This window comes from Penaeus vannamei, chromosome 6 (assembly GCF_042767895.1).
Source record: "Penaeus vannamei isolate JL-2024 chromosome 6, ASM4276789v1, whole genome shotgun sequence".
Lineage (NCBI taxonomy): Eukaryota > Metazoa > Arthropoda > Malacostraca > Decapoda > Penaeidae > Penaeus > Penaeus vannamei.
The window spans coordinates 25389432-25391753 of record NC_091554.1 but is presented as its reverse complement, the minus strand read 5'-3'; the positions used below and the strand labels follow the sequence as shown (position 1 = coordinate 25391753).

Genomic DNA, 2322 nt, shown 5'->3' with positions numbered 1-2322 from the left:
TTTGTTTTGTGTATATTTTCTTTGTTGCTAATTTTGATCTGCAAGGTTTTCTTGAAGTATGGGAATGTGCAATAAAATGACATCATAAAGCTGAAGATAAACACTTTGAATGATTAATAGTAATTATATAAATTAAGTTCATGTCTTGAATATTCTTGTTTTTATTCTTTGAATTAGGATACTTCAAAAAGGATTTTTCTTAATCCTGGAGTGCTATATATTAGCAGATCTTAATTTCTTTGTGTAAAATTTTTCTCTGGTTATTTGTATGAGATGTTTACATGTTTTAAGATTTATTTATGTAGAATAATTTTATTGATTGTGAAAGACTGTTTTCTTTTTATTCTTCCATATTTTGTGATTGTACAAATGTGAATATTTTGCCATATGTAATAGTGATTGTTGAGTCATTATATATTATTATCACAATATTAAGTAAAATACACTTGATCCTTTCAAAGGCTTGTGTGGGGAAGGTGAAGCTGGAAAGATGATTGATGCTGGTGACAACACATATGGTGGGAAGTACGTCATTAATCCATCTGGTGGACTTATCTCAAAGGGCCACCCCCTTGGTGCCACAGGTAAGTCTTTTGCGAACCATATTGGCTTTATTTTAGAAGTCTAGCGTGTATGGTATGGTAAAAGAGAAACCTCTTCATTAGTTTTAGGTGTTATGAGAAGATGCTTATAATTACACAGCCTTTTATGGATAGTTATGTTAACCCAGTAACGATGAGTATCCCACACATGAGACACCCGAAAAAAAAAAAAATTGCAAGGCTTCCCGCCAGTGTGACACTGTATTGGGGCTTGTGCTCCGACTCAGCTGCGGGCCATGGCCAGCACGTGGGCAGAGTCCAGGCCAGCCCCACGCGCCGATTTTGTAGCCACCCGGAAACTTTTATTTTCGGCTTCAAAATATACCACCGGTAATGGGTTAACACTTATCTGGGGATTGTTTAAGAATTGTTGGATTGTTGTTTAGTTATTCTTTTTGAAAATTGCCTACTCTCCAGTCTGGATTAATAAAGAATAACTTACATGAATGAATTTCCAGATAGTGTACTATGTAAGGCTACAAGAAATGAAACAGAAGATCATCATAGTAAACACAAATCTGTTAATTACATTAGTTGATGAGAATATGATATGATAGCATTGGTTGGCTGAACTCCTGTTTGGAAGACTTTGCCGTGTTTTCCAAGATAAGGCATTGCAAAGAGCTTTCTGTGATATTGAGAGTTACTATGCTGTATCAAAAAAACAAAGTTGTAAGTGCAGGACCATAGATCATATGGCACCAATAGTTTATAAAAAAAGATAAATTAAATATTAACCAGGGGTAATTGTTCCAAGTTCAGTCTGATGTGATGTAAATATATTATTAGTATTGAATAGTTTTAAATGCTTGCCTGCTTTCTCATTCACTAAGCCTATGCGAAAAAGGGAGAGACTTGTAGTGGTATAAGACCCTATACCTTGTCTCCATACCAGCTTATACATTCTTGAGCCAAGGATTGGCTTTATGGAGTCTCATTCTGACTGGCTTACTGGCTATGCATAGTTCCAATCCTTAGACATACTGAAGAGTGTGATCTCTGTGTCTGCAGCAGTCATTTAGGCATCAAATTGTTTAACATACTGAGATGTTTCAGAGGCTACTTGGTGAGGTACCTTGGACCTGAACCAAAATCCAGGACTGGGGGTTTGCCAAGAGACCCTGCCCAGCTGATATATTCCTGCTGTGAGGACATTTGGGTTGCCCACATATCTTGGCCATGTAATTCTTGACTCCGGAGCAGAGAATCAACAGATTGATAGTCCAATTTCTTTAAGGCCCTGGTACTGCTGATTCTACTGTATATTTGTGTGACATGAACTCTCTTGTGCTTTAGTCATGTTTTGAAACCATGTACAGCAGGTCCTTGTATCAGATAGTAGGTTACAGTTGGCAGGACCATGTGCCTGATGGTCTAACCAGCTGCTGCACGTTGATACTGTTGGAAGACCTATTAGGAGTGCTGGCTCATGATACATGGTTTGTAGGCCTGACCACCAGATGATGGTCTTGCTCATCATTTTTTTTTTTTTTTTTTTTTTTTTTTTTTCTTCCATAGAGGGCCAGAAGGCAGAGGATGGCAAAACTATTGTAAAAAAAAAAGTTGAGATAGAAGTGAAACACTGATGTGGCAAAGCATCCTTTTTGGGATTAGCCATTTTGATTGATTAAGGAGAAAATGGCTTTTAAGATATTTTGGAGTTTCAAGGTATATGATATACTATGCTTTTGAGAATTTACTTAGCTCCTCCTTTACTTAC

General features: G+C 36.9%; 1 protein-coding gene across 1 annotated transcript in view; it reads left to right on the top strand.

Moving 5' to 3' along the window:
• Window positions 1-461: 461 nt before the first annotated feature.
• Window positions 462-2322, top strand: part of LOC113823288 (sterol carrier protein 2) — a gene marked incomplete at its 5' end in the record, with an annotated part of 21059 nt that continues 19198 nt past the window's right edge. The window contains 1 exon segment of the mRNA XM_070122772.1: window positions 462-584. Within this exon segment, the coding sequence (XP_069978873.1) occupies window positions 462-584 (123 nt within the window).